Here is a 27,119-nt window from a genome sequence, read left to right as displayed (position 1 = left end):
CAACATCGACTTCTACAAATATTTTACGACGCTGGAAGCTCTAAATTTTCTAGATGCTGAACATAAAGGTAATGAATGGTAGAGTTTGAGTCAGCTTGGCGTGAAAGTATATGACTTCACTATAACCCCAACGTTGACTGTCAAAGACTGGAAAGAAGAATTCGTTTCTTTTTCAATAGATTAACTATTTCGTAAGGAACATTTGCTACTTAAACTAGTGCAAGTCCAGGTTAGTCTTCAGTTTGTGACACAAGCATATTCAGACAGCCAGATTGCTCTGCCTTTATTGTACGCCTAATAGTGATCTATTGCACTTTATTTTTTTCTCATATTTGAAGATCTTTAACCATCGTTCCCATCAAATGCCCAAAATTGATTTGTTGCTATTGTTTAGGTATACCATATCCCTCGTTGAACAACTCTGAGACCTTCAAAATTGCATCGCAGTGAATCCTTGAAACATTCTGAATTTAATAGTGTGATTGTATGAATTCTATAGAGTTTCCTATCGACCATTCTACATAAATCTAACAAGGATTAGGGTGACGATAAGGAAAACAAATACTCCATTCCTTTGCTTTATATATATGCTAAATTAGAATTGTTTTAACCTGTATGAGTCACAAAGAACATATCGGCACCTTGGACGAAATTAAATCTGCAACAACAACTATCTCTGAGTTGGATGTTCATCCTAATGCTGAGTCATTATTAAAATACCTAGCCAGCAGAGATGAAATTCAAGACAAACGATTATATGATGAAAAGACGGATGCTCAATCCTTCTCGTCAGTTGAGGCTATCTCCAAAGGACATGCATATACTACCATAGTAGATGATGAACGAGGTTCCGCTACTCTTTCAGTGAAGGATCGCTTAAATAATTCTGTTGCAATCCAAAATCTTCACAAGTATTCTAAAGCTTTACTTCGCTCACAAGCCAGCATTCCATTGAATATACCTTACACTCGTTGGGATCCACCTCCTAGAGTTCGATTATCGGAAACCAGAAAACTTTCTTGGCTTCAAGACTTGGCTAATGACACTGTTTCTTTAAGCGAACTTTCCAAAAAGATTCCTCATGGCGTTTGGGGAAAGGAAATAATCCAACTTGTTCATGATTTCCGCGTACCTTTACCTAGAGCCATTTGGTTTATACGATGTACTGGGATTAATGAGATTCGATCTTTTTTCAAGAAATATCCAGATAGCGTTCCCAAAGACTGGATCCTTTTATGGACCGACGTTGTTGGTGATTCACTTTTGAATTTTTTTACGAATTATATAGGAGACAACCTTCAATCATTCTCCAGTAATTTTATCTACGTTAATCGGCTTTTCGGAAGACTGTTGGTTGAAAATCTAATTATTCCCTCGTTTTTTATTTCAAAGGTGATTTCCTTAATTCCTAGTCTTCCAACACACGTCTATCCACTAATTATAACTTTTCTGGATTACTTTTCTGTTACTATTTTACAAGACTCCTCTAGTATAAAAACCTGCGTCACAGGATTGTTGCCTTTTTTGTTAAAACTGTACCAGTCATCTTCGGTTTATACGGATTTAAAAAAGGTAGTGTTAAACAAAGCTGCTGACTTCTTATTTCGTCTGGCATCTTTGAACCGTGCTGGATTTATTTTCTTTAAAGAATGGGAAGTTATGTACCCTATTCTATCTATTATTTGGAAGCCAAATAAAACACATGATTCTTTGCTTTCAGTGTTGAATGACTTAAACATTCGATATATTTGCTTACTGGACGCATCAGCTTTACCAATTCGGTTCTTGCAGACGCTAAGCAATTTCAAGCCTTCCCTTTGTTCGCATTCTTTTGCAAAAACACTGCTTTATTATTCATTTACCGAAGTTATAGCATCCTGTTTTCGTTGGTGTATATACTCGGAAAATCAAAATCCGGAACATCGACTTTGTATTTTTCTATCAGTTTTACAATTTTACGATGTCAGTCCTAATATAGCGACTAATCTAGTTCTAAGTAATATGTTCCAAATTACTTCATTAGCTAGCGAGGAAAGTTTTAAGATTGCCCAAATGCTAAACTACTTATATCTGAATGGGTATTTTATGTTTTCTGGGTATGTTGCAAGGCTTGCTGCGATGGGTTATCTTCGAGAATCAATGCTAATGGCGAGTTCCATGGATGTGCAACGCCAGATTATACTTCACCTTCCTTTGTTTCAAATTTCTCAGCCAGTAAGAAGCAAGCTAAGTTATATATTGGCTAGAGGTAGCTTTGTTATTGACTATGATCAATGTAATTTCTATATTGATCAATTTAGAAAGAATCCAGAAAAGTTCGCCTTTAAAAAAGGTGAGAGTTTTTCCATAATCAATTATACTTTATTACGAACCTTTTCAGTGAGTGAAGATTCTGTTTACATATACTACATGGTATTGTTTTATATGTATCATTACTGTATGCTGAAAGAATTCTTCGACTGTATCATTTACACACTGAACAAGCCTCGCATGCGTTATTCGGTACTCATACTATTAGCTAAACGTTTTCCAAACATGGCGATCGATAAGCGTACTATTGATCGAATTCTATTGATAAAACCAGAAAGCTTGGTGGAAGATTACTTGCTTCATGAGATTAAACATCTCTATCAGTTGGACTTGGATTATTCCTTTGAAACTCCCGAGGATGAATCATTGTGTATAGAAATGCAAGGCTTTGAGGGGAATCAATTCTTTTACATAGAGGTTTTTGGTGAGAATTCTAAGCCATATAAAGCTTTGGACAGCTTATTTGAAGCTTTCTTCAAAACTGATGATGATAGCTCAAATTTTGCTTTAACAAATTCCTTATTCATTATGAAAAAGCACCTTATTCTGACCGGAAACTACAACCGTTTCGCAAACCATGTTGTAGACAGATTAATAGTTGAAGAAATCAATTATTCTGTATTTATCAGAAAGATACTAAAGCTTTATGGTGACAACGTTTTTACGATTGGGGAATTGTTGACAATCGTAAATCGGTTACTAGAAACCGTTGAAAAAGACATAAAAGGTTATATCATGGATACTTTTATGTGCATTATCTTCGCCGATGAACGGGATCCGATAGTAGATCATTGGTTTAATTGTTTGTTATTGGATGCAAGGAAAGTAGATGTTGGGTTTCAATTCCTACTACTTTTGATACAGCATTGTAACAAAAATGATCCGAATCTTAAGTATATTTGGAACATTTTAAGATGTCTGGATTTCCAGGAAATTATTAGACTGATTCCAGAAAAAAAGTTATTGAGGAAGATATTGGAAAAAAATTTGTCAATTCCTTTTGGTACCATAATAAACGAAAATTTCATTAAAGAGATCCTTGGATTAGATCATTGGATCGCTCAGGTGTATGCAGTTTGGTTGACGACGCTTACAAAAGAAGAATTGAGCAACATTTCTGAAGACGTGATGGAAAACATATTGATATTCGGATCGTTTGAAAAGGGATACCATACGTGGTACGTAATATGTTTGGGTTTTCCTAATACCTTACAAATTTTTCAAAGGATTTTGCTGTACTCGATAAACAGGAATCTGGATTTACCATCCCATTTCATCTTTTTTTTATCTACAATTGCTGAATTTATTGTACATAAAGAACAGGACGAATTTTTCATGAAGCAATTTAAAGAAAACTTGAAAAATCTATTTCATACCTTAATAGAGCAAGTATTACATGCTGAAGATGAGAACGATTCTCTTATAGCGAGGTAAACGATTTGAGAAAAGTGTAAAATAATTACTAACTATTTATAGAATCAAATGCTTCTCCTGTCTAATCTTTCAATTTCATAATTATTTGGAAAGAGACGAGTTCGTGGGATTATTACGCACGTTATCAACGAAAAAGTTTGTATATAAAAACCAACCTCTTTTTGAACTAATGACGTTCATTATTGACAATGTCAAATCCCGGCCAATTCACGAAGATGAAATTTCTGCAAGCTTCAACTCTTGGACAAATATCGAATGTGGATCATTTGTTTCAGACCTACCAGAGGCTCTAAAGGAATTTAATCCTCGAAAAGCTACTCTCGAAAATTCAATATGGTGACACTGAATGTAAGCGGTACCTTCTCATATTGATTTTCTTGCAATGTAATTACGGATTACTTTTGTGTTGCGATGGGATTTTCGGTAAAACAATGTTCATATATTTATTTTGGTGGCCTTTTGGGTATCCTTTTTATTTAATTTTTGCATGAATGATATATTAGTTAATTCATTTGTTTTAATACTGGCAGTCAACGCTTATGTGTAATTCAAATGTGTCATACGTTGAGCAATAAATATAGGCTGAGATATCCCAAAAAGCAAATCGTAGAAATTGTGCAATGCTATGTGTAGTTTAAGCATGAGCCATAAATGGCATTTACTTAAACAATTGTTCCTATGCTTTTCAAAACGTTATGTTAACTGAGAAGTAACAAACTAAAAAATAAACAAATGTTTGCATATGTTAATCAGTGATTAATTATAACCGTTACCGAGTTGTTATATGAGGAGTTTCCATAAAAGAAAAGATTTATACGATCGAGACTTACTTTAAGTATGACTCTATTATTTCTTCGTTACCTTTGTGTTAGAGCCGCTTTAGCGAAAATAGCTTTTTGGTTAAAAATAGATTTCGAAAAGTTAACTAGAGTAATACACTTAATATAAACAGTTGGTTCACATTTGAACGTGTTAAGTAAGTGTTATCAAAGGTGGATGTCGCGATTAAGTACTGGTGCTTCATATGAGTTTCGGTATTTGCTAAAGACAATTTAAGCAAATATTCCTTGGGTATCGATCATAATCCTAGTTAGCAAGCTTCAATTTCTCAATCGTAGCGGTAAGATAATAGCACTTTAAACATAATTGTTCTTCGGGTTGCCCATAATAGACTGAAAAAGAAAACACCAATGTGAAGGGGAAGTGGGAGAGGTATGTAAATCTAAACGAGTATACGTACTTTGCCAAATTTCCAGAACTACAAGGCAAACGTTACTTTGATACACAGAATGGTTTTAGAGTGCAGAACAGATTATATGTCTCTTGTGCTGGCTAATTCTTGGTTCTCATCGTGGTACAGCTGGTTGCGTCAATTCCAATACGTCCGTATTCACATATAATCAGATAAGTGATTATTGCTTTTTAAATTCAGATTTGAAGCCAAGGAGAATGACTCGTACACAATATCAAAAGAAAGAGGAAGTCAGCACAGTGACTTGACAACCTCAATGCCAGATGATTACGGTATTCAGGAGTTTTCCAATGTCTTTAATGTGTTATTTGGGGAGAGATTTCTGAGCAAGTTGTTCCTTCAAGATCCGAAATGCTTTATTTGAAAAGATGGACGACGGACACCCTTGGAAAGCTCTATGTTGTATATATATATATCATATATTTTCACTTGGCATTCTTTGGGTTCTTTTTGGTATACGTCAACTTTGATATTCAGCAGAGTAGATTGCTTGCCTAGGACAGTAAACCATTAGTTTGTCGTTGAAATTCGCCATTGTCTTCGTATTTATAAGCTTAATATTTCCAACCGATCATCTGCAAAGTTGAAACAGTGTCGTTGAAAATAATTCCCCCATATGCGTTGCAAATACGGGTTTACATGATTTATTATAATACTCATAAAAAAGTTTCTGGGTTTTTTCTCTGGTTCAACTCCGAAGCATAAGTCGTATTTCTTAATACTATAAAAGTGGACCTAAAGCAAAAAGGATTTAAATCTGTTAAAAGTAATGGATTATTACCTCTGTTGTTTGTGTGTAAGAAAGAAGCAATTGAGTCAGCAGTGAGATTATTTTTATTATTTTAATTTACTATGCCTTTATGCTTATAATTTGAAACTTTTTTTTTTACAGGATTTATTGTCTGAAAGTTTTCGTTCTTTAGAGCCGCATTTCAGTATATGAGATGTATGAGCTATATTTCCGTCTCTGAAACATTCTATGATTGTTAGATTTTCTATTAAATTGGGTGGAGTTAATTATGTTCTACAATGTTTGAATTCATGGATCGATGTTTACCCCAGAGGTGGGCCCTGTCCTTGCTCTGTGACGCAGAAGAATTAAAGGCTTTCGACTTTTTCATTTTTCATTTTTCTTTTTAGACTTGGTAAAGTCTCCAAAGCTAAGGATGGAAACTTGAAATTCACATAAAGCCGTTGAGCTTAAAATTTGAGAATAGCAATCATCGACGATTCTTTTGTAAATTCTCTATATTTTTTATCGTGAAGTACCTTGAGTTCATAATATAATGAATATTGGAAGCGTACAAGCTTTATGTCTTGCGAACGTTCGTCTGCCATCAAACCTCATCGTCAAAAATATTAGTACTAAACATTGTAATCATAGTTAAAAATGTAGAAGAGCTGGATTTGTTATATATTGCAATAAAATACTAATTTAAGTAAAGAAACTATAGCTTGCTCACAAGAATTACAACTTACCTTCATTTGCGCAAGGCCAGAAAATGATGATAAACTCCAATTTCTCAAACAGTGCAAGTAATGAACAGTTTGTAACTGATTTTACTTTGAAATATGCTTCTCAGATCTCGCCGTAAAAAGTTCATTTTCACTTATTTCATCCGGGAGTTAATAGAAGTGAAGAGAGCTGCAAGACTTCTAACTTGTTAATATAAGAGTATTTAATAAAAATAATTTAACTCATGGAATGATGCCCTATGTTTTAACTTGAAAAATTCCAAGAGCCCACCGATGAGCGGGAATACGCTGCCAAGAGCCAAAACTTAGAATATTTGACAATGTCTCAAAATCCAGAGGCAATTTCTCCCAAAAGAGACGTCTTAGATAAAGTAAATCAAAATCAAAATAAAGAAGATGTCAATCGACGCGTTCCTTCGCCGTCATCGCATTTTATTGCTGGAGGGTATGTTACAGTTCAAAATGAAGAAGCAAGTTCATAGGAATGCTAATAAAACATTAGGGTTGCTGGGATGCTTGGAGCAATTGCTACTGCCCCTTTAGATGTTGTCAAAACGAGGCTTCAGTCAGATTTTTACAAGGATCGAGTTTTAAAACAATCTGGCCCGAAGCATGGAGTTCGAGCTATTTATAGGCAATTTGTAGATACTTGCTTGATTTTAAATAACGTCCGGTTACAGGAGGGAGCACGAGCTTTATTTCGAGGGCTAGGACCTAACTTGGTAGGAACGATTCCAGCTCGGTCCATCAATTTTTTTTCTTACGGTAACGGAAAACGAATAATAGCTGATCATTTCAATAATGGAAAAGAATCATCGCAAGTCCATTTAGTTTCTGCTGCCATAGCAGGAGTCATCACCTCTGCTGCTACCAATCCAATATGGTTGGTGAAGACCCGGCTACAGTTGGATAAACGAAGCGGACAAACGGCCCGTTATAAGTCATCAGTTGATTGTATAATAAAAACTATGAAAGTGGAAGGAATCTCTGGTCTTTATAAGGGTCTATCGGCGAGTTTACTAGGGGTTGGTGAGAGTACGTTGCAGTGGGTTGTTTACGAAAAATTCAAACACACTGTTGCTCTTCGACAACTTCAAAGGCGAGAGCTCGGCTACAAAGACACTTTGTATGATAAATTTTTGGATTGGTCAGGTAAACTTGGAGGTGCAGGACTAGCTAAATTCATTGCTGCCGCGATTGCTTATCCTCATGAAGTTGTTCGAACCCGGTTGAGACAAAGTCCTTCAACAAATGGAATTCCTAAATACAATGGTCTGTTACAATGCTTTTACCTTGTCTGGAAAGAACAAGGGGTTGCAGGCCTTTATGGCGGGTTAACAGCTCACTTACTTCGAGTTGTCCCCAATGCCTGTATTCTTTTCGGAAGCTATGAAGTTATCATGCACTTCATTGGTTAAAAAGTTAGTCTTCTATTTTGATGCTATGGTTTCTATATGTTATTATTTACAGATTTTTTATGACGGTCCATTGTATCATGAATATAAGTACAACAAACTTGAAAACAAGGGAGCAATAATAGTTTTTCTGTTTCTCATTTACTCATGCTAAACGATCGACAATACCTACTTGCATACAATTTTGGTTGCTTTAATTGAACAAAAATAATTAATTGGTTTGATCCAGCCGGTGTCTGGGTTTTAATATTTCTTCCTTTCTCTTTGACTTTTTGTAACAATAAATAAGAAATTTTTTATCTGAGTTTGGAAATATTCGATAAATGATACTTCGCCTTGACATACGTTACTATATCGTAGTCGGAATACAACTAAATTGTGAAAAAATACAGTGTTAGTTGTTTTATAAGAACCATCAGTCATATGGACTTGCATCACAAATGATTGCTATTAGCCATAGGAAAATGAGAGAATCATTCATTTACAGTCAATAAAGTCCGGTTGTTCGTCTTCAAGTCACTATAGATCGTATATATTAAAGGTGACTATCTAGAAAACAGCTGAAATAAAATGAGATACAATCTATATTAGTTTATTTAAATTGAGTTTAATTGTTTTCTTGAAACTGCTTAGCACGTTCCCAGAGGTTTGTGGCAGTATCAATGTAGGTTTGCTCTTCGGAGTAATATTTCATACCAACAGATTTAGAGAAAGAGTTATCGATTGTGAAGCGTTTGGTGTCAAAAGGAACATCGGAAGGGTCGGAAATAACATCCTTCTTCTCAGGGAACTTCTCGAGAAGAATCTTGCTCATGGTGTTTGTGAAGAATGGACCTTGGGGGATAAGCATACGGCCACCGCTTAATTTAGGGTGGTTGAGAGCTAAAACATGTGCATCGGCAACATCACGAACATCGGTTTCGAAACCTTGTGTAGAAGGTTGAATCTTGGAACCATTGATGATAGTCCAGAGAATTTGATTAGAAGTGTTCAAAGACTCCATGCTGTTCATGGGATGGATGGTAGGTCCAAAGACGTAAGAAGGGTTAATAGTGCAGATATCGAAGTGAGGTTGCTTTTCTTTAACCCATTCACGAGCAGCCTTTTCAGCAAATACTTTAGAAGCACAGTACGCGAGAAGACCACTTTCGGTCTTGAGAGCTTCCTCATAAGAAATGGGGTTCCAGTCCTTCTCACTGTAGACGTAGCCACTGGAGGGATCCTTGGTGTAGTCACCGACAGCAGCAAAAGAAGAAGTGATGACAACACGCTTGACCTTGGGCTCAGTGATGGCGGCTTCCAAGGCACTGAGGGTACCTTGGACAGCGGGATCCAAGAGTTGGGTCTTGTTGTCAGTGACGTTTGAAATGAAGAAAGGAGAAGCAACATGGCAAATATAGTCGCAATCCTTGACAACATCCTTAAAGGCATAGGGTTCCGTAATGTCTTTGACGATTACAAACTCAATCTTGTCCTTAAGCTCCGGGTTCAAACGAATCAATTCGTTTGCCTTTTCCATGCTACGGACAGTACCGCGCACACGATAACCCTTTTTGAGTAAAGAGACAGCAACATGGGCTCCGATGAACCCAGTAACACCGGTGACTAAAACAAGTTGTTGGTTTGACATATTGTTTTCAATTCCGCTCGAGCAAACCATTAAATGTTTAAGTTGTTTGTCGTATAGTCCAATTTAAAGTAATGGTAAAGGACAAATCCTAGAGCTGAGTTACACCGCCAGCGATGCTGCTTTAAATATGGTGTTAATCACAACTGTATTATCTGTTATCTGGTGTTACAGATAAAATGTCACTCTTTATGAGAGTACGAAAAATTAGTGGAAAAAATGAGAGTACGTGATTATGAACTGCACGTAGGAATGGATACTTCTATACTATGAAAAGAATAGCAGTGGCTTCCAGGAATCTGATTCACTAAATAACTTACGTAGAATGTACTTAGCTAAATCAGTCAATCTTCCGATGCCGCTGTCATATTGATAATCTGTAGCAGAGTTTTTGTCTAAACTACTTTCTTTGTTTTACAGCTTCTTTGTTTGGATTGTAATAACAAAGCATTGTTCTTTTATGATAATTATATCATGTAACTTATGAGAAAGGAAACAATTTCGATTTTTGTACTTGTTAATAACAAAAACTTAGAATGAAGATGAGTAATAGTCTTACTAATTATAGAAAAGTATATCAACATTGCTCGAGTTAAAAAGTTCACATTTTCCAATCTGACTGGTGGTCTAACTAAATATAGCATATACTGGATCTTCAGTAAATCAAACCGCCGGCAGCTCTTACGGTTCTTTAAGTAGAATAAAAGCATTCAGTTCTACATACAAATGTCCTTTAACGATATATTGTTACAACTGGGAATTTATCCTCACAAAGAGTGAGATTTCAACGGTGAACAAAATTTTAGCCTTCCATCTGCAGGTAGAAATTTGTTTTTATTAAAACCACATATCTTAAAGGATGGCGGTAAATTCATAAGCAGCGGATGGTGAAATTTCACTCCGAAGATTGTTAGCTCAAATGCAAGTTCTATCCGTTCAAGTGAATGCGATTAATCAAGAAAGGAATTTCGAAAAGATGATTTAAAGGACAATTGACGAAGAGTATATCTCAGAAAAACCGATGGATGTTATTCTTCTAATCTGCCAGACATACAGACAAGAAGCCGCCAAGTTATACTTAGATGAATATAACAAGAAAAAGCCAAATATCTATGATGCGAAGAAACACGAAGCAAAATACTGGAAAAGAAGACTATGGGCTGTCTTTGATTCAATACCCTCAGTGTTTCCAGCCGACCGTGAAAAGATTACCTATTTATATCACAGAACTCAAGGATATCATCAAAAACAAATTAAAGAGATTGTGGAAGAGACAGTTAAGAATAGGACGTTTGATTACATGTTTGGACAAGTTATCGAAAATGACCCAAACAATTTCTAGCTAGAAATTCTTTATGAAGTATTATATCAAGCAGCTGTTTAGGATCTCGACGTATCAGAAGTGGAGAATTGGCTCTTCAAGTTGAACCAAGAAACACTCGTAAATGCCATTGCCTTTTCTCTCCATAAATTACTACAAAGGAAATAACTTTGGAAAACGATTTCGAAAAAGGAGATCTAAGACAAGCGTTAAAATGAGTAAAAATCAATCTTGATATGCACCGCATCCACGGCAAACGAACTATTTTCGTCCAAAATAGGTACCGAGACAAAAGACTTGGAAACCAAGTAAATATCAAGGAGGAAATAGCTTCGATGACAGCAGAAACAAGGCAAACTCAAGGTCAGACGAATGATGGAGAGTCGCTCCAAAACTAAACTAAACAAAATAAAACCATCTCTATAAAGCAAATATATCAAAGGGAATTAAGAATGTTCGAGAGAATGTTTTTCTACTCAAGACATTTGAATCCAACAAGAGAAACTAGATTAGGAGATTTAATCGGTCCAGCTAAGCACAGCCTATATTGGTTTTTTAGTGAATCAGATCTATGCTAACAATTGTTAGTCATTCAATAAGGATAAAAGCTTTCAATTCTACGTACAAATTCATAAAAACGTACACTCTTTTTTCCACTGATTTGTTTATTCTCATAAAGAATGAGAAATCAAGGGTGACAAAAATATTATTATAAATCAGTAAACAAACTATGGATGGAGAGGACAATTCAAAAATGATGCGAAACCTTGGCAAGTATTCGCTATGATATATCATGCTTGATAAAAACGAGCATAGTCGGACCATTTTAATAGAAAGAGGTAGGTTCAAAAGCTGAGCCCGGCCTAACTCAATGCTGGTCCAAAGCAAGAAAATATTAAACTATCAGAAGAAAAGAATTCCAAATGTGAGAAAGGAAAAGTATTATGAATGGATATGGTTCTCTTGGAGAGATATTTGGAGTTGCATAGATAGTTTTATTAAGGACGATTTTCAAAACCTTTCGTGGTGCTATGAAATTTCTTCTTATTTTTTTCCAATAAATTAATTCTAAATTCAAGTGTTAGTTCGCATTCTTTTGCAAGTGTCGCCTTTCGCTGTTAGCATGATTTATTTTACCTTATAGGATATGCTATTTTCGAACCATCATATACACTACTTCTGGCAACGTCTCTCTTCAAACAAAATTGGGTTTTATTAACTTCAATCCTATAAAAAAGGAAAAGAGATGTTTGGAGTACATTCATAGACCATAAATGAATGCAATTGGGAACTTCTAAGAGTACGCTTTGGTTTCAATCCACAGGTTGTTATTCAGCAACCTCATTGTTCATTGTTATTATAAAGACTTGTTTATGTACTTGTATTTCTTGATAAACTTATTTATCTACTCCCAGAATCTTTCGAATTCGCTAATGTGTAATTACTTCACATGTCTTTCTCGCTGGAATCTATAGACTGGGAATTAGAACCATATGATCCGTCTTATGATCATTTGGTTGACGATGTGAATAGTGATGAGGCTCGTCTTCCATTGTTTCCTGTCATTCGAATTTTTGGGATCAACGAAAATTCGGAAACAGTTTGTTGCTTCCTTCATAACGTATTTCCGTATCTTTATGTCGAATATTCTGACTTCTCTAATGAAATTGAGAAACAAGAAAGCTTATCGACCTTCCTCAATATCATGCATCTTGCTATTCATCATGCTCTTGCCTTAGCTGCTAGAACAGAACCCGAGAAGTACAGACCTTCCGTACAAAGTGTCCAGCTTGTTAAAGCAATTCCTTTTTACGGGTATAATGTCGGTTATCGGCGTTTTCTGAAAATCGCTTTATATAGCCCAAGAAACAGGGATAGGCTGGTGGATTTGTTTCGTCAAGGAGCGATTCTAAATAAAGTCATTCAAGTCTATGAGTCTCATCTACCTTATCTTCTTCAGTTTATGGTTGACTATAATCTTTATGGTTGTGCGCCTATTCACTGTGAAAACGAAAATTTGCAAGCGTCGAAAGAGCGCAAATCGTACTGTGAGGTAGAGTTTCATATGGGTCCTCAAGTAATCCTTAACGCCAGTAAGCTGGTTGAGCGCAATCTTCACTCTTCTATAATTGAGCCATCATTCGGTCATGATTCTTTGCTCATTAGTAGTCTGTCTGAGATTTGGAAATCAGAGGCAAAAAGACGCAATGTAATCAGTACGGATGAAACCATTAGTTTTTCCGAATTGCAACAGAGTCAATTGTCTTTGAAGTCCACTGGTGATAATATCACCAGATGCTCTCCGCATTGGAAAAATGAAAACCAGCTTAAGAAGGAATTTACAAAGCTATTAGACGACGTTTACAAGAAAGCTTCTCAAATGGAACCACTAAACATGTCTGACCCATTTCCGGATATACCTACTGCTTTTGTCGCGCTGCATACAGTAAACCCTGCGTATTCCTCGCAAACATTAGCTTCTGTTTCTCAATTGTCTAGTGAAGACCGCGAAATCTCGTCTAATTTACAAGCTTCACCAGAGAAAGTGAAAGGAGACAATGTTGAAATTGAATATTCGTTTGAACAATTAGATTCTGAGTTAGAAAATATTATGGGAAACTCCGTCTTCGAAGCATTCCCATTCGTACAGCCTAATTCAGATGCTGGGGCCGTTTCAAACCCTTCAACACCACCGTTATCTGAATCCCCATTAGATTCTCCTAAATCAAGCCCTCCTTCATTAAACGATTCATATCGAATTGTTAGCTCACCTTTAAATTCTCCAAAGTCTAATTTACGATTAAAAGGTGGTGGCAATCTTAGAAAGCGTCCAGTTGATTTGGTTAACTCGTCTGATGAGTTATCCCCTAGTTTACGTTCTGCTGCTTCTAGTAATCCTGAGACTACGTATGTCCGTTTTCAAAAATACAGAAAACCTCGAACTAGTTTCGAAGGACTTACCAGATGGACACAGCTACCAAAGGAGTACCGCTTACCATATAAGCCCCCAAAAGAGGAGTATATTTTTGCTAAAAAACCACCATCTTGCCAACAGTTGCAAGATACTACATCCTCTACTAATATACCGAGTATACTTTATCCTTATGTGCACTACAGTTTGACGAAGGACATTCCCTCCGGCCACCAGGAATATTTGGGAAATGTGTATTATCCTCGAGGTATCTCAGCAAAATACCTTCAAGAATTCCGCTCTGATGGGTATGTGGAAGAAAATATGACTAGTAAGCCGCTTAAACTACCACCCGTCAGAACATCTACTACATGGGAATATGCTATCCCTCCTCCTAGTCTTTCTGAACTTAGTGTTCAATCCAAGAGTACAAAGCCTGATACTAATACCTACGGAACACCTACCTCTAGTCAGCAAAAGGTTTTCAATAAGGATCCCTATGCTTCAATACGTATACTATCACTGGAATTATTTTGTAATAGTAAAAATGGTTTACTACCTGATCCTTCCAAAGATCCAATCGAAGGTTGTTTTTGGGCGTATCAAGAAAATGCTAATATTCGTTCCATTGAAAAATGTGGGTTTATCGTGAATTCTCCGAACATAGAAAGTACTGCATTTGAGAAATCTTTTCCGGATGCTACAGTTTTGTCTGTTTTTTCAGAAATTGAACTACTGAACGAAATAATCTCGTTGACACGTCAATTAGATCCCACTATACTATGTGGTTATGAGGTACACAGTAGCTCATGGGGATACCTTATAGAAAGAGCAGCTTATAAATTTAATTATGACCTTCCAGAACAGCTTTCGCGGTTAGCTGATACAACAAAAGGGACCTTTTCCAAGAAAAATGATGCTTGGGGTTATTCTACCACCTCATCAATTAAAATTGTTGGACGACACATGTTAAATATTTGGCGAATAATTAGAGGAGAGATTAGTCTCTTAAATTATTCACTGGAAAATGTGGTAGCTCACCTATTCGGTATCCAAACACCTTTCTATAGACAAGCGGATTTAGTAGAGCTTTGGAGTACCCCTGCTTTTCACGACAAACATATTCTTTTTCAGTATATGTTAAAAAGAACAAAATTTTCTCTTGAAATACTATCTTCAAGGTCAATTATTACGAAAATTCGAGAGCAAGCTCGGGTCGTTGGTATCGATTTTATGTCTGTCATTTCCAGGGGATCACAATTTAAAGTTGAAGCAATCATGTTTCGTATTGCCAAATCTGAAAATTATTTACTTGTTTCGCCAAGTGCTAAGCAGGTAGCTGAGCAGAATGCGTTGGAAGCGTTACCGTTAGTTATGGAACCCCGATCTAATATGTATCATAATCCTGTATTGGTACTGGATTTTCAATCCTTGTACCCTTCTATCATTATAGCATATAATTTGTGCTATTCTACTTGTTTAGGCCCTATACGATCCGTTAACGGGAAATTCAAACTTGGATTTATGCCCTATTCTATTGATCCCCGCGTGATGGATTTTGTGAAAGACAATGTATATATCTCACCAAATGGATATGCATACGTAAATAAAGAAGTCAGGAAATCGTTGATAGCCAAGATGTTAGAGGAGCTTATTGAAACCAGATCAATGATAAAAAAGGGGATGAAAAACTGTGATTCAGCATATGTTTACCAGATTCTGGACAGTCGGCAGTTGGCACTTAAGCTAATCGCAAACGTTACATATGGCTACACGTCTGCTTCCTTCTCAGGTCGAATGCCCTGCTCAGAAATTGCTGACACGATTGTTGAGACAGGACGAGAACTTCTTGGAAATGCGTTATCTTACATCAATAACCATGAAAAATTTAATGCCAGGGTTGTATATGGTGACACTGATAGTTTATTCGTCGAATTACCAGGGAAAACTAAAGAGCAAGCATTTGAGATTGGACATTCACTTGCATCAGAAATCACCTCAATGTTTCCTTCACCGATTCGATTGAAATTCGAAAAGGTATACTTACCATGTTTCTTACTGGCAAAGAAAAGATATGTTGGATACAAATATGAAAAAGTGAATGAAGATGTCCCTTCATTTGATGCTAAAGGGATTGAGACAGTTCGACGAGATGGAACACCCATACAACAAAAAGTTCTCCGCAGTTGCATAGAAAAGTTGTTTCAATCCAAAGATTTATCTCAAGTTAAAAGAGGATTTCAAGAGTTTTGTGCTAAAATAATGTCTGAAGAAATCCCAGCTATGGATTTTTGTTATAATAAGGAGGTACGGATGGACAAATACAAAGAACTAAGTACGGCCCCTCCTGGTGCTACTATGGCAAGACGCCTAATGACTAAGGATCCTAGGTCCGAGCCACAGTATGGTGAGCGTGTTCCTTACTTGGTTGTAGCGGGAGCACCAGGGACCACATTGGCAAATCGTTCAGTCTCTCCGGAGGAATATCTTTCGGATAGTTTTTCACAATTAGATATTGATTATTATATAAGACATAATTTGATTCCGCCGTTGGATAGATTTTTAAATCTGCTGGGCGCTAGTGCTGAGTCTTGGTACAATGAAATGCCAAAACGACTTCATAAATTAATACGAACAGGATCTTCGGGTGATAGTTCTAAAGTTCATAATAGGACTTTAGATAAGTTTTTAACGGAAAGGCTTTGTTCCTCTTGTCTCCGAAACATGGTAAGCAGCCAAAATGTTTCCGAAGATAAATATCTTTGTGATGATTGTTTGAAGATTGTGCCGACAGCTACGACGAGAGTTATTCAAAAGAGTAAAAATATCGCTGTTCGATTAGCAAGGTTGGAAGATATATGCCGAGGATGCAGTAACATCTCTTCTTCCGATCCTGTTCTATGCAGGTCAAAGTCTTGCAAAATATATTACGACAGAGCCAAGACATATAGTAAGGCGAAAGCTCAGGCAGAGCTATACGAAAGAACTTTACTCTCTTTAGACTGGTAAGTTATTGGCACCTACATACTTGCATGTATCCTATTTATTTAATAATTTTGTTTACTACTGAGGGAAATTGGAGACACCTACAAGTTATATAATCGTAAGTTAATCTCAATACTACGATCGATGATGGTAAATAGAATGAATATGTATATATTTAAAATATCAGAGTACTTACAATAACTATTGTTTTTCTTTTATAATAATTATTGTATTTTTCCGTCATTCCAAAAGTTTTTGAAACTTTTACTAAAAGCATATCATAGCTCGTTCCGCTTCTCAATTTCGTCCTTTCTGACATGATGTACCGAGATGATTCCTTTTAACAACCACCTTCTTTTCCAACAAAGGCAATTGCCTAATTTTGAACAAGTTTAGGAAAATTTTGATCTTTTAGAATATTTTTTGGAGGAGACAATTGGCTAAGTACGAGTGGAAAGTGTTCCAATATGAACTCCTTTCGTTTGCAAGCAGACCATATGCAGTCAGATGCATCTTTGGTCACAAGCGTACGAAAAGCTACGAGTGTTGATGAAACAGCTCCTAAAAGAAAGCATGTACGTAGTTGTATCGTTTTTACGTGGGATCACCACACCGCCAAACCATTTTGGGTTGCCGTAAAGGTACAGCCATTGTTCGCTAGCGAAATACAGACTTTTAAGGCCTTAATTACTGTGCACCGAGTGTTACAAGAAGGTCATAGATCTGCATTAAAAGATTCGCAACCAGAAAGAGGTTGGCTTAAGACATGTGCTCGTCAATTTCCTGGTGGAGAAGGTATGAAAGGGTACAGTGGCTTGATTCGAGATTACGTTGACTACCTGTTGGATAAGCTTGCTTTTCATAGTCAACATCCCGAGTTCAATGGAACTTTCGAATACAAGGAATACATTAGTCTTCGACAAGTCGACGATCCCAATGAAGGTTATGAAACAGTTTACGACATGATGAATCTCCAAGATCATATTGATGATTTTCAAAAGCAAATCTTCTCTTCCTTTAAGCGTTCGAGTAAGAACGAATGCCGAATTTCTGCTTTGGTTCCGTTGGTACAGGAGTCTTATGGTATTTACCGGTTTCTAATAAGCATGCTGCGTGCATTATACAAGACTATAGATGCCGCTGATACTTTAGAACCTTTGAAGCAAAGGTATAAGTCTCAACACCATCGTCTTCGTCAATTCTACGCAGATTGCTCCAACCTTCGTTACCTTACTAGTTTAATCTCTGTTCCTCGTCTTCCTCATGAGCCTCCAGATTTGGAGGGCGATGACAATCTTCCAGAATTACCAAAGCGGCCTGCTTCCATAGCGCCACAGCCAACCGGTACATCTTCCATTGGTCCTCAACGAACTGGTGGTTCTTCTCCAGTAGATATGAGCTTTCCGTCGGCCAGTGATATAGAACCTGCTCCTAGTTACAATGAGCCTGAATCGATCCAAGATTTCTGGTCTGAACCTGCGTACGACCAACAAATTGCTGCGCAACAACAATCTCTCGCGGCTCAGCAAGCTGCTGAAATGGAACGCCAGCGTCTTGCTGCTCAACAACATCAACAAGCAATGGAAGCTATTCAAAAGGCTCAAATGGATCAGCAACGAGTTGCTCAAGAACAAATGCTTCAACAACAGATGCAAATGCAAAGTCAAGGACAACTTGCTGGTATGGAACAGCAGGTTGCTGCCACTAAAGCTCAGTTGGAACAAAGTAATATGCTTCTTCATCAGTATGATGCTAGAGTAAGAGCATTAGAAAACGAGTTAAATCAGTCAGGTCTTAATTTACAAGATCAAATGCATCAAAATGACGATTTAATTGATTCTTTGAGAAGTCAAATTAACACCTGGAAGAGCAAATACGAGGCACTAGCTAAGCTTTATACGCAGTTGCGTCAAGAACATTTGGATCTATTAACTAAGTATAAGCAGCTTCAGCTTAAAGCAAACTCTGCACAAGAAGCCATTGAAAAGAAAGAAAGAATGGAACGTGAAATTAAGAGTAAGAATCTTGAGCTCGCTGATATGATCCTTGAGCGCGATCGTGCTCGTCATGAATTGGATTCAATGCAACGTTCTCAACGCGACAAACAGGAGACTAGTGAGCGTGAGCTACGCTTGCTACAGGATAAAGCAAGAAGCCTTGAAAGCAACAAGTCAGCTGAATTATCCAATTTGTTAAACCGATATAATAGGGAAGTCACGCAGTTAGAAGAAAGCCTGCGTATGAGAGATCAAGAGATGGAAAGTTTACGTCAAGAATTAAGTACCTCTGAAGCTCAGTACCGTAAACTCTTACAAGAAAAAGAAGAAGAAGTGGAAATCCAAAAGGCTGCCGTTGATGAATCTCTCTTGCAGTTAAAGAACCTTCAACTAGATCGCAGCGATGTTGACCAAGCTATGGACTCACAGATTGATGATTTGTTAAAGTCACAACTTGAAAAGTTAAGTGATATAGTTAACTCTGTACTCTTTACCGGTATTCAACGTTTAGACGCTAGTTTGCATGAGTTGGATTCTCCTATGCATGCAGGAAATCAATATGCAACACCGGAATTTGTTTTATCCATTATTGAAGATACAAGTAATCGCTGTACGGAATTTGCAACGGCATTTAACAACTACTTTGCCGATGGACCTAACGCTGATCATTCTGAAGTTATCAACAGTGTCAACCTCTTTTCAACGTCCATGTCGGAGGTATCTAATAACTGTAAGGGTTTGAGTCGTTCTACTGGTGATGATCAAGGATCCGATCAGTTGGTATCGCAAACACGACAACTGATTGATTTAGCGAAGCGATTTTTGTCTAGCTTGTATTCTCATTCTACTGTACATATGGATGTTGACCAGAAAACGGATATGGTCATTAACAAGAACGTAGAAATACAACAACGCTTACAGCATTTATCTCAGTACAGTGAAAAATTCCTAAACAAGGAATCTGAAAGCGCGGTTGGTCTATTAAGTGCAGGAGGTGACAATATTGAAGAACTGGTAGACAAGCAGTTGGCTGAGACAGCTAATGCTGTTCAAAATGCTATCCTCAAGTTGCAAGGCCTGGCCGCTCAACCGAAAAATATCAATTTGTCTCCTTCTGAATTGCAAGTACATGATTCATTATTAGCTGCTTCAATCGCTATAACAGAAGCGATAGCTAGACTAATTAAAGCTGCCACTGCATCTCAAGCCGAAATTGTAGCACAAGGAAAAGGATCTAGTTCTAGAGGTGCATTTTATAAAAAGCATAACCGATGGACAGAAGGACTTATTTCTGCTGCTAAGGCTGTGGCTCGTGCAACCGTCACACTGATAGAGACAGCTGATGGAGTGATTAACGGTAAAGCTAGTTTCGAGCATTTAATTGTAGCATCGAATGGTGTAGCAGCTGCTACAGCTCAGTTGGTTGCCGCTTCGCGAGTCAAAGCAAACTTTGCATCCAAGACACAGGATCATTTGGAAGAAGCTGCCAAAGCCGTTACAGATGCATGTAAGGCCTTAGTAAGACAAGTGGAGACTATGGCATTGCGTTCAAAGGAAATGGAGCACGAAGATTTCTCTAATCTAGGTGTTCACGAGTATCGTCGTCAAGAGATGGAACAGCAAGTGCAAATCCTGAAAATAGAAAATGAGTTGGTTGGAGCTCGTCGCCGTCTTTTTGATATGAGAAAAACTTCTTATCATGTTGCTGATGAGTAACTTATTCATTCTTTTTACGTATAGTTATGACAAGAAAAAAATTTTTTCGTACACATATATGGTTAGATTATTCTAAGCAGAAGTGTTGCATTTTATTATTTTAGTTATTATGTAAATACAAATGCCAAATCTTTTACTTTCATAGAGGTTTACGTTTGGTAGGTATAGACCAAAAAATCATTAAGTAAAACTATAGTAGGACATCTAAATGTTGAGGGTTTTTAGATTTGTTTCTTTCTCTTCTTTAAGTCCGAAGGCTTTTTCTTATTGTCTGGCTTACTCTGATCCCTTGTCTTTTGTGCTTTCAACTTTTCCCTTTGCTCAGTAAGACGTTTATCGTCGTCCTTGTTTTTGCATAATTGTTCAAATAGCTTCCAGGTGATGATTAGTGCCAAGCTTGTTATAGCAAATATGGCCAAGTCAAAAGTGAGAAGTGTCAATTGAGAAAGGATGAAAGTAATAACCATTTTGATGATTATTTCTTTCGGACTTACATTACAAGGAATGTCTCTATTAATCGAGAAGGGGGACCATTTTATGCGTCCTGGAGGACCGAATGAAACATGATATTTTGTCTTTAATCCTTCTTTAGTTTGATAAACATGAAGCAGATTAATCAAACTACCAATGACGATAACAACAAGACCGATGAAATCCTTACGGGGATCTGAAAGTGTTGCAGTAAAAGAAGCTGGCTGATAATCCTCCATAACTAAATTTTTTGTCTTTAATTTTAAAAACCTTGTTTATACCTTTTTAATTTACAAAAATTCCAAAAAAAACATCCGCGACTAGTAGAATGATGTTGTTGCGTTTTCTACCAGGTTCGACTGACGAAAGATTTACTTATACAGAATTACATATTGTTTTTATGACTTTAGCCAAGTTTTAGCATTTTAAAATTGTTGAAAAGGAGAAGAAAAAGGACTTTATCCTGAGAATTTTAAACAATTCATTTGATTGTTTGGAAAAACAAAATCCTTAGTTTGGTCAAGAGAAACAAAGTCAACTGCTTATCCTTCCTAAAATGGGCTTGAACACGATTCTTGACGCTCATTGCCATCCGACAGATACTCCCGAAGATCTTCACATCGTACCGGAATTGTCCTTGGGGAAAATAATTGTTATGGGCACACGGCCTATGGATCAAGGATACGTTTCCGAAATAGCAGAAAAGTACCCTGAAAAGGTTATTCCAAGCTTTGGCATTCATCCTTGGTTTTCGTATTTGATATATGACCCTGATGAAATAACTCAGTCCGATGAATTGACCATCAAGGCCGAACATTACAAAAAGATCCTTTCGCCGGAACCGCCTGATGATTTTATTCGAGAGTTACCGCAGCCTATATCCATTTCATCTCTTTCAGAAATTCTTTCCCAGCTTATTCTCAAACATCCTACTGCTTTGGTTGGCGAAATCGGTTTAGACAAACCTTTTCGCTTGCCTGTTGGACCATATGATGCTAGATCGTCTTTGCCGCAAGGGCCATTATCACCTCATTACGTTCGTATGGAGCATCAAATCAAAGTTTTTGAATTTCAGCTAAGATTGGCATCAAAATATCAAAGGACTGTCAGCGTGCATTCAGTGCAAACATATACGTACATATACGATGTCTTGTCAAAACTATGGGAGGGTCATTGGATACCCTCAAAGTCTCAATTGAGGAAGTACAAACCTGGTGAATATGAATCTATAAGGGAAGGTCAAAAACAAAACTATCCACCAAAAATCTGCTTCCATAGTTATTCTGGAAGTGGTCAACAGATTTCCTTATTTTCTGCTCATAAAGTTCCAACTGACTTTTACTACTCATTTTCTACTGGCATAAACAGTCGTTATAAAAAAATGGACGAAACAATTCGATCTGCTCCTGATGACAGAATATTGCCAGAAAGTGATCATCACAGCGCTAGCACTCTTGACAAACTTGTAGAGGAATCTATTTCGGCTATTGCGAAGGCTAAGTCTTGGAGTCAAGAAGACGCAATGAGTATACTAAGTAAGAACTGTTCTTCCTTTCTGGTGTAAAAAGAGAATTTGATTTTGATGATACGAATAAATATGCCCTTCATGAACGCACTTACGAATAATTTTTTGAACTAGAAAATGAATAAAATGAGACGAGATATCCTTAAACAATAGTTATGTTGGAGCAAATCAGCTTATACAACAATTCTTTTCAAAGTAAAAATTGAAATGTTTATTAAAATAGTGAGAGAGATGGATTTTGTAAGGGTAACGAATGCTACTTTGTAATGTCTTTTTTATGAAACAAGTCCACCAAATGTAACAGCCGCCTGGAAATGCAGTGGTACTTGAAAAACTTATACTATGGGCTTGATATGTTGAAATGGGCGGTAGAAAAGAATGGGTATACTATTTCTGAGAAATTAGAACTAAAAGACTTACAATCCGTTCATCCGTCTCTTGGAATCGGGTTTGTCGCTGCTCAAGATATAAAGGTAAGGAACTCCACAAGGAAATCTTTAAAGTAAAAGCTAAAGCTAAACAAATTCAGGAAGATGAAGAACTGGTTACGTTCTCTAAACAGAATGTTCTTTGCTTGTCGAATTCAGAATTGGCAAAGATTCCAGAAGTCGTAGCTTTGCCAGGTTGGGCAGCTCTTTTGTTAACTATGGCCTACGAAAATAGCAAGCCAGATAGCTTTTGGAGACCCTACTTGGATGTGTTTCCAAGTACAGATAGGATCACCTCTCCATTTTTTTGGGAGGAAGAGAAGAAAAAAAAGTTGCTGAGTGGTACGGTACTTGAATCCAACCAAGATTATAAAGAAATTAATGATCTTTGGAAAAATTCCATTGATCCGATCAAACAGCAATACCCAGACTTATTTTCAAATGTCAGCTTTGATGATTATGCTCGTATGGCAGCTGTAATGCTTGCGTATAGCTTCGATACAAAGAAGCCTGCGACTAAGGAAGAGAAAGATAATTCGAAAGAAATCTCGAATAAATCACCCACGAGTAAAGAAATTGAGGAAAATGGAGAATCTAAAAAAGAAGAAGATGGTGATGACGATGATGATGATGATCGGTCTGAGGAAGAGGATAGTGATGTGGAATCAGAATACGATCCTGAGCAATTTGAAAAGTCAATGTGTCCAGTTGCAGACATGTTCAATGGGGATGATGAATTGTGTAATGTAAGGAAATTATCCATCAATGTCCAAGAAAGATACTAATCATTTAGATTCGTCTTTACGATTTGGAAGATCGATTGACTATGATTGCTTGCCGTGATATAAAGGCAGGAGAGCAGGTATGGAATACGTATGGGGAAATCGACAATTCCGAGTTGTTTCGAAAATATGGATTTACAAAGCCAAAAGGAACTCCTTATGATTTTGTGTTGATTAAAGGTGAGGACTGGTTATCGGAATATATAAAAAAAATTGGACAAGAGGAAGCCGAAGAAAGACTCGAGATGCTATTATATAAAGAAGTTCTTTCAAACCCTGAAGGGTAAGTATAAATGCTTATCTTTTTTATCAATACTAACGAATGTTAAGAGATTTTACATTCTCTGCAGATGATTTAGACTATACAGGCATTTGTTTGTCTTTTGTGATGATGGAAAAAAAGGGAAAGGTTTCTCATGTTCCCAAAAAGACTGAAATACAGCCTAAACACTATAGAAAGCTGCTAAAGGTTATAGAAAATCGTTTGCAAATGTATCCTAAACTGGAAGAACCAAAAACTTTAGACGAAGAAAATGCGGTTGTTTTGGTGAATAAAGAGAAAAATATACTTGAATTACTCTACGACAATGTAAAAGATAACTTGGCCCAAAAGACACCAAGCAAACGCCGGAAAACCGAAGAAGAGGATTGACTTTATAATACAAAGGTCATGACAAAAAGCATCTAAATCATAGCAAAGGGAAAAACGAATATAAAAATAAAATTTGTTTTTTCTCAATATTATCTAGACGACTAACAAAGCTTGACGACCCTTTCGTCCAGTCTGCTTTTGCGCTCTTATTCCGTCTACTTTCAGGAGTACAAAGAAGAGTGCGAGAACAAATGAGGAGATATTGATATGAATATGAAAATGTAAAGTAATATAGAGAAGAGCAAGGCCACGGGAAAGTTTATTTAGAACACCAGAAATGGGACTCTCTTAAATATGGAACAGCACTTGAGTCAAATACAAAAATGGAAATAAAAGTTTAGAAAAATATTCAAGGATGGAAGGAAACTAGATGAAATTGTTGGGTATATGACAATTTAGACGCAATTCAAATATGTTGAACATCAGGAAACTGATATTGAAAGAGCAAGAAAGGACGAAACTAAGACAGATTCAATCAAATTTTGTCAAAAGGAAATCTATATTATATACATAGGAGTCTCACGAGATGCTTCGGCTTGCTCGTTTGCTTGCATACATAGTCATTATTTTGGGCAAAGCTGGTTAATACCATCTTGTATTTTTATAAAGAAGAATGATATAAACTATACATATATAATATTTAAGAAAAAAGGACCACTGACATTATCTTGTTATGATTTACTTCATTGACTTGAAAGTTCCAAGGATGAACTGATCTCTTTCGAACAACTACTGCAAGTATAAACGTCCAGTATAATTTCATTTTACCCAGTAAGACGGGTTGTTTTGTTTCATATTTTTGATTTATTTATACAATGTCATTCCAAATTCACGTCCCTAAAAACACAATTGGGCGCCTATTCCCATTGTTGATTGTTTTACAAATGTACGTTGTGTTTGTCGAGCCCTTTTATCATGGAACACGTTTTGAAGAACTGTAAGTTGATTGAAATCTATTTAGCTCCAAAAGGTTAACAAGTTGATAGTCGCCAACTCTTGGGACCTAAGTTTTTGTATGGTTCTGTGTACTTTTTGATCTTCGCTCATAGCTTAGAAGCCTTCCTTGCATTAAGAGCTTGTCTTGCGAAAAAACTCAGTTTTGCAACTACACTAGGATGGGTTGTTTCGGTTTTTATTTATGGTGCTCCAACACTGATGATGTTGAAAACCACATCGGGAAAGAGCAAAAAGCATGCTAAATAGAAAGGAAAATAATCTCTTTGTGTTGTTATTATAAATAATGAACGGAAAACGAAGTTGTACCTGCCGTGGGTCCGTCCTGACTGAAATGAAAAAGAACCATTGTTATCAACTACAACAGCTAGCCATTTATTTATTGAAAATCATTAACAAAAATAAATTCTATGGCGAAGAAGCATTCCATTCGATGAGAGATGTCTCTCACATCGACCAAAAGGGAGGGTATAATTAAGTGTTACAGTCCACGTAAAAAAAACTAATAGCTATTGGAAAATAAACAGATTAATCATGAAATCTTTTAAGCAAAGACATCGTTTTAAATCTTGAAAGATGGCTCACTATGCAACCTGTACTATCACTATGATTATTACTAACACTAATAGCGGTACCTTTCTTTACCAAGGGTAAACGAAAGCAAAAAGGATGAATGGGAGAGGAACAAGAAAGAACGTGAAATGATTCAGTCCTGAAAGACTGGAGGAATGCCGAGAAGTTTCATTACGATTCCGTGACTAGTAGTTGGGACCTTTTGATGCTGCCTATATGTTTACCCTCGAAGAATTGATTCCTAAATTAATATTTATCTTGACATAGGAACCCAGCGAGGAGGAGATTATAATGCCATTGTCATGTTCGCAGAGAACAGTGAGCATCCATCCTTACATTACTAGCATTAGAAAGGAAATATTAAACAAATCGCCAAGTTATCGAATCAAACCAAAAAAGCAAATGACAGAAAAGAAGAACTAAGAGAAATCGGTTTAAAGAATTACGAATTATTTAAACACGGGAAAGAAACCATTTTAAAACCTTTGAAACAGCTTTTATTATTGTTAAAGATTACTTTTGCTAATACAGGAGTATATATATATGACGATAGAGTGGGTATGTTTATACCAGCTTTCATCACCTACACCGAGCTTCCAACTTCTGCCTATAACTCGAATTCCCACTGTAAGAGTGCCAAAATTTCATTCGTTAATACAATAGAAATAATAATTATAAAATAAAACAAAAAGAGGACGCTCGCTTTGGTACATCATGGCTGTTTACGCGTTTTATATCTTTAGTAGAAAAAGTATACTGTTAAAGTTGCTTTTGAGTCAGGAACTAACGTGTCTTAGATGAATGTGTTTTTGCGCATCGCTGGAAACCAGCAGACGCAAATTCTATGGAAACATTGGTGTCTCAACTGGAGTCTACTGCCTTTGAAGACGACGTTGAGAAGTTGATATTCGGTGTAATCTTTTCTCTACGAAATCTGGTACGCAAAGTCTCCAATGGTGCAGACGAGTTTCTATCATACACCACGAGTCAGTACAAGCTTCATTTTTACGAGACGCCGACAAATCTACGTTTGGTCTTTATTACAAGTCCAAGAGTCGAACCTTTGACCCATGTTTTACACCAAATTTACGCGACTCTATACATTGAATTTGTCGTTAAGCATCCTCTCTATACCCAGGTACCTCCTCCGTTAGAGAAAGGTGGAATAAATTGCGAGATGTTTCGCATTACACTAGACAAATTTGTACGCACACTAAGGTATGTTATATTTGATTAACGATGAATTTTTTGATTTGCTATTTTGTTTTCCGAAGCTAACTTTTATGTCGT

General features: G+C 36.7%; 11 protein-coding genes across 11 annotated transcripts; 9 read left to right on the top strand and 2 right to left on the bottom strand.

The window, feature by feature from the left end:
• Positions 1 to 615: 615 nt before the first annotated feature.
• SOCG_01635 (mediator complex subunit Srb8) lies at positions 616 to 4,339 on the top strand (the record flags this gene model as incomplete). Its single annotated transcript, XM_013164588.1, has 2 exons — positions 616 to 3,740; positions 3,787 to 4,339. 2 exons carry the CDS (start codon positions 616 to 618, stop codon positions 4,082 to 4,084), a joined length of 3,423 nt encoding a protein of 1,140 aa, XP_013020042.1. The 3' UTR covers positions 4,085 to 4,339.
• A 2,411-nt stretch (positions 4,340 to 6,750) lies between these two features.
• Positions 6,751 to 7,890, top strand: SOCG_01634 (pyrimidine nucleotide transporter; the record flags this gene model as incomplete). The annotated part of the gene is made up of 2 exons (XM_013164587.1): positions 6,751 to 6,917; positions 6,975 to 7,890. The coding sequence occupies exons 1-2, from the start codon at positions 6,793 to 6,795 to the stop codon at positions 7,888 to 7,890; spliced, it is 1,041 nt and encodes a 346-aa protein (XP_013020041.1). The 5' UTR covers positions 6,751 to 6,792.
• A 450-nt stretch (positions 7,891 to 8,340) lies between these two features.
• Positions 8,341 to 10,104, bottom strand: SOCG_01633 (flavonol reductase/cinnamoyl-CoA reductase family protein). The gene has a single exon (XM_013164586.1). The coding sequence runs from the start codon at positions 9,545 to 9,547 to the stop codon at positions 8,495 to 8,497; it is 1,053 nt and encodes a 350-aa protein (XP_013020040.1). The 5' UTR covers positions 9,548 to 10,104; the 3' UTR covers positions 8,341 to 8,494.
• Positions 10,105 to 10,535: 431 nt separating this feature from the next.
• SOCG_01632 (uncharacterized protein) lies at positions 10,536 to 10,856 on the top strand (the record flags this gene model as incomplete). The annotated part of the gene is made up of 1 exon (XM_013164585.1): positions 10,536 to 10,856. The coding sequence occupies one exon, from the start codon at positions 10,536 to 10,538 to the stop codon at positions 10,854 to 10,856; it is 321 nt and encodes a 106-aa protein (XP_013020039.1).
• A 1,429-nt stretch (positions 10,857 to 12,285) lies between these two features.
• SOCG_01631 (DNA polymerase zeta catalytic subunit Rev3) lies at positions 12,286 to 16,755 on the top strand (the record flags this gene model as incomplete). The annotated part of the gene is made up of 1 exon (XM_013164584.1): positions 12,286 to 16,755. One exon carries the CDS (start codon positions 12,286 to 12,288, stop codon positions 16,753 to 16,755), a length of 4,470 nt encoding a protein of 1,489 aa, XP_013020038.1.
• Positions 16,756 to 17,012: 257 nt separating this feature from the next.
• On the top strand, positions 17,013 to 20,629 carry SOCG_01630 (huntingtin-interacting protein). Its single transcript, XM_013164583.1, has one exon. It carries the CDS (start codon positions 17,199 to 17,201, stop codon positions 20,442 to 20,444), a length of 3,246 nt encoding a protein of 1,081 aa, XP_013020037.1. The 5' UTR covers positions 17,013 to 17,198; the 3' UTR covers positions 20,445 to 20,629.
• Positions 20,519 to 21,268, bottom strand: SOCG_01629 (uncharacterized protein). The gene has a single exon (XM_013164582.1). The coding sequence runs from the start codon at positions 21,152 to 21,154 to the stop codon at positions 20,666 to 20,668; it is 489 nt and encodes a 162-aa protein (XP_013020036.1). The 5' UTR covers positions 21,155 to 21,268; the 3' UTR covers positions 20,519 to 20,665.
• Positions 21,269 to 21,471: 203 nt separating this feature from the next.
• Positions 21,472 to 22,479, top strand: SOCG_01628 (TatD DNase family Scn1; the record flags this gene model as incomplete). The annotated part of the gene is made up of 1 exon (XM_013164581.1): positions 21,472 to 22,479. The coding sequence occupies one exon, from the start codon at positions 21,472 to 21,474 to the stop codon at positions 22,477 to 22,479; it is 1,008 nt and encodes a 335-aa protein (XP_013020035.1).
• A 251-nt stretch (positions 22,480 to 22,730) lies between these two features.
• Positions 22,731 to 24,965, top strand: SOCG_01627 (lysine methyltransferase). Its single transcript, XM_013164580.1, has 4 exons — positions 22,731 to 22,913; positions 22,970 to 23,614; positions 23,662 to 23,933; positions 23,981 to 24,965. Exons 1-4 carry the CDS (start codon positions 22,755 to 22,757, stop codon positions 24,300 to 24,302), a joined length of 1,398 nt encoding a protein of 465 aa, XP_013020034.1. The 5' UTR covers positions 22,731 to 22,754; the 3' UTR covers positions 24,303 to 24,965.
• Positions 24,914 to 26,237, top strand: SOCG_01626 (uncharacterized protein). The gene is made up of 2 exons (XM_013164579.1): positions 24,914 to 25,239; positions 25,289 to 26,237. The coding sequence occupies exons 1-2, from the start codon at positions 25,118 to 25,120 to the stop codon at positions 25,503 to 25,505; spliced, it is 339 nt and encodes a 112-aa protein (XP_013020033.1). The 5' UTR covers positions 24,914 to 25,117; the 3' UTR covers positions 25,506 to 26,237.
• A 143-nt stretch (positions 26,238 to 26,380) lies between these two features.
• Positions 26,381 to 27,066, top strand: SOCG_01625 (TRAPP complex subunit Bet5; the record flags this gene model as incomplete). The annotated part of the gene is made up of 3 exons (XM_013164578.1): positions 26,381 to 26,456; positions 26,493 to 26,580; positions 26,627 to 27,066. The coding sequence occupies exons 2-3, from the start codon at positions 26,544 to 26,546 to the stop codon at positions 27,064 to 27,066; spliced, it is 477 nt and encodes a 158-aa protein (XP_013020032.1). The 5' UTR covers positions 26,381 to 26,456; positions 26,493 to 26,543.
• Between the last annotated feature and the right edge of the window lie 53 nt (positions 27,067 to 27,119).

The sequence above is a fragment of the Schizosaccharomyces octosporus genome (genome assembly GCF_000150505.1).
Source record: "Schizosaccharomyces octosporus yFS286 unplaced genomic scaffold supercont6.3, whole genome shotgun sequence".
NCBI lineage: Eukaryota > Fungi > Ascomycota > Schizosaccharomycetes > Schizosaccharomycetales > Schizosaccharomycetaceae > Schizosaccharomyces > Schizosaccharomyces octosporus.
This window is presented reverse-complemented; position numbering and strand designations above follow the sequence as displayed.